Raw genomic sequence first — 3,195 nt, 5'->3', positions numbered from 1 at the left:
TTATCTTCATATAGTCAAGTTGTCATTGCTGGTATAATGTGAGTGACCATAAACTGACATACTAAAATAAACCATGCACTCATTCACAATTGACAAATCCAGAAAGGACCTCGGTTCTTGTAAAAATGACTTCAAAAAGAAAGAAGCATTCACATCGGCAAGCTCTCACTATATGCAACTTATACCTTTTTTTCAAGCTTCAACCCATGCCATATGCTCTACCTTTCTCTGCTTACACCACATGTAAAGTCCAAGCCTAACATGTGTCGATGTACCTCATAAACAACATGTACACATGCACAAAAATACGAAACATCTTTTCACTCAATCATGTTGTCACTGCTACAGTGTCGTGGGTGACCATAAACTGACAGACTAAAATAAACCACATGCTCATTCATAATTGACAAACCCAAAAAAGACCTCATTCCTGTTAAAAAAATGACTTCCAAAAGAAAGAACCATTCACATGGGCAAGCAAAATCCACAAATTTGATTTCAAATCCTCCTTCCACTGCTCTTGCCATGACGTTTGGAGGCCGCATGTCCCCATGCGCAACTTCATGCTTCAGCTTCAATACACTTTTAACAGCATTCTCAACAGCCAGCAGCAATGCAGACTCATCACGTTTTGATACAGAGCTGCACAATTGTTGGACAGATTTCCAGTCATCTGCAGAAAGGTACTCCATCTCACACTCAAGATTAAATGCCCTTTGCAAAGCACTATTAACTGCTGACCACAATCTGGATTGGTCAATTTCTGGCAGCTGGTTGTTGCACCACTGATGTACAGATTTCCAGTCATCTGGAGAGAGGTACTCCATCTCAACAGCAATCCAACCCCCCGGAATTTCTCCACATTTGAATAGCTTGGGAGCGAGGCCAGCTTGTGCCCATGTCTCATGGACTCCCTTCCCATATCTCTTACAGAACTTGCATAATCTGCGCTCCCCAGAAGGCTCCATCTCCACCACAAAAAGAAGCTTCTGGGCTCCAATGCGCTTGACATATTGCATTTGCTGTTCCTGGAGAGGATACGGGATCCTCTTATCAACTGTTGGAGGTGGATTTGGGTGTGCGTTGTAATACTCCCTCAATTCAGAAACCCCTTTTTTCAAAGCCAGCATCGCTCTGCAAAGACTGTCCATATCGGCAGTATCATAGGAATTTATATAGCAGTGCATGAAGGGGGTTAATGGCTGACAAGCCACCTTGGAGAAGAACGCCAGTCCACTGATCCTGATACAAACACCCACCAGCTCGACAAGAAAACAAGGACAGAAGGTGCGCTTTGTTTCGTCACGTGTCATTTTAGAAAGGAACAAGGCGTAATACTGCATAGCTTGAAACAAGGTGTTAACTTCGTCTTTCTTTACTTCAGACAGATAAGCCGTGTATTTTTTGACCAGCAGAGATCCATCGGTTGTGCAAGAGGACGCCACAACCACTTGATTGATTGCCTCTCCCAGATAATCGCCAATCAGTTGATTGAATTCCTCCATTTTTTGTTTTTCGTCCTTGACATCTTTTGCCGCCACAATGCATAGTTCAGTCACAAGTTCACACTCCTGGTTACCAAACTCAATTCTTGAAGAGTGAAACCTGTCAACAAAATTTGCAAATGCACGATGCACTAGGGTGAGCGGAAAAGGGGGCTCCGCCTCAGGAGGGATGTGACACAAAAATAAAAGCTGTTCTTGTGCTCGTCTCCAGTTCTTGGCGTTGGTAAGAGAGGAGGGTGCACCAAGGTTTGTAATAAGGTCATAGTAATCATCACCAGTACTGGTATCTACAAGAAAGGCAAAGCGAACAAGACAATAAACAGAGAGATAGATCACAACTCACTATCATGCTACAAAAAAAAGAAGACCTTCAAACCTGCTAGCTCGATCCGTGCTATCTCTGCTTTGAAGGATTGTATCTGTTCCTCCGCCTTGACTTCGAACTTGGCAGCCTTGACTTCGAACTCCGCAGCCTTGACTTCGAGCTCGGCAGCTTCTTTTTCCTGTTTTGCTATGAAACTCATTTGCTGTTCTATCCTCTCCCTTGACTCGACTACACTGCGTTCTAACACTGGATCTCCATATCTCCCCTTTTTCAGCTGCTTCTCTTCCTCCCAAAGGCTTTGTTGCATCTCTGCCAATATGGACTTGGACTGTCCTATTTGTCTGTGCCGCTCTTCTACTTGTCTCTGCCACTCTTCTACTTGTCTGTGCCGCTCTTCTACTTTTCTCTGCAGCTCTCGTATTTGTCTGTCCTGCTCGAGGACCGGTTGCTCCCATGGGAGCACACGGCGTCTCTTAGACGAGGATGCCATCGCACTCAACGGCTTGCTACATACCTTGGTTTAGGGTTTCTCTAGTATAAGCAGAGCGCGAGAGAGGACCCCCACCCAAAAAACATTAACGAAATGGTAAATTAAACAACCCCCCGCCTCCCCCTCCCCCTCTCTTTGTCACACAAGCAATCTCGCTGCCCAGACAGGTGCCTTGCTCGCATTCAGGCAGAGATACTGTGGACGCTACTCTGATGGCACGTAGAGAGAGCCGGGAGAAGGCTGCCTTGATCGCAGAGAGAGAGAGAGAGCTCTGCCTTGTGAGGGGCTGCAAGAGAGACGAGCTCATGGGTCACGCGACGAGGGGATGGAGCGATCTCAAACTGCTCCTGCCACTTCCCTCCTACATCGAGAGAGAGAGAGAGAGAACGTCCCATAATAGCAAGAAAGAGAGAGAGAGAGAGAGAGAGCGAGAGACTAAAAGAGAGAGATAGCTCTAGCACAAGGAGCCGGACGGCAGCTGGGCAGCCAACAGTTGATGCTGAGGAATCTTCCCTTGCTGGCTGGCGATATTGAGCACAACCTCTCCGGCAGCAGCTCGGCCAGCGAGTGGAAGAGGGTTGCAGACTTTTGATTGGATGGCAGGAGGCTGGAGACATTGCCGGGGGAGGTGAGGCGTGGGCTACAGCGGCCAGCCAGCCACTTGCCGGCCAAAAAGAGCACTCGACACATATGCACTCGTCCCTGCAAGATTCTCTTTGGCTGGCCGGCTGCTCTGGTTGTGCTCGTGCTAAGAGAGAGAGACGTGGTCTCTCGCCCTTCTCCCTCAACCTTCGCCCTTCCATTCTCCCCTTTCAACTAATACCTGGGTGGTTTTTTTTATTTTTCTCAATTGGTACCTCCTACTACTTCAAAAA

At 47.1% G+C, this 3,195-nt stretch overlaps 1 protein-coding gene across 1 annotated transcript; it reads right to left on the bottom strand.

The window, feature by feature from the left end:
• Positions 1–294: 294 nt before the first annotated feature.
• On the bottom strand, positions 295–2,464 carry LOC147453179 (uncharacterized). Its single transcript, XM_086518650.1, has 2 exons — positions 1,882–2,464; positions 295–1,792 (listed from the first exon to the last, which is right to left on the bottom strand). Exons 1-2 carry the CDS (start codon positions 2,318–2,320, stop codon positions 321–323), a joined length of 1,911 nt encoding a protein of 636 aa, XP_086374776.1. The 5' UTR covers positions 2,321–2,464; the 3' UTR covers positions 295–320.
• Between the last annotated feature and the right edge of the window lie 731 nt (positions 2,465–3,195).

This window comes from Adiantum capillus-veneris, chromosome 8 (assembly GCF_014529385.1).
Source record: "Adiantum capillus-veneris isolate H3 chromosome 8, ASM1452938v2, whole genome shotgun sequence".
NCBI lineage: Eukaryota > Viridiplantae > Streptophyta > Polypodiopsida > Polypodiales > Pteridaceae > Adiantum > Adiantum capillus-veneris.
This window is presented reverse-complemented; position numbering and strand designations above follow the sequence as displayed.

Coding starts and splice junctions, on each gene's coding strand:
- LOC147453179 (XM_086518650.1), bottom strand. CDS start 2,320: ATGGCATCCTCGTCTAAGAGACGCCGTGTGCTCCCATGGGAGCAACCG. Junction 1,793..1,881: donor AGCACGGATCGAGCTAGCAG/GTTTGAAGGTCT, acceptor CCTTTCTTGTAG/ATACCAGTACTGGTGATGAT.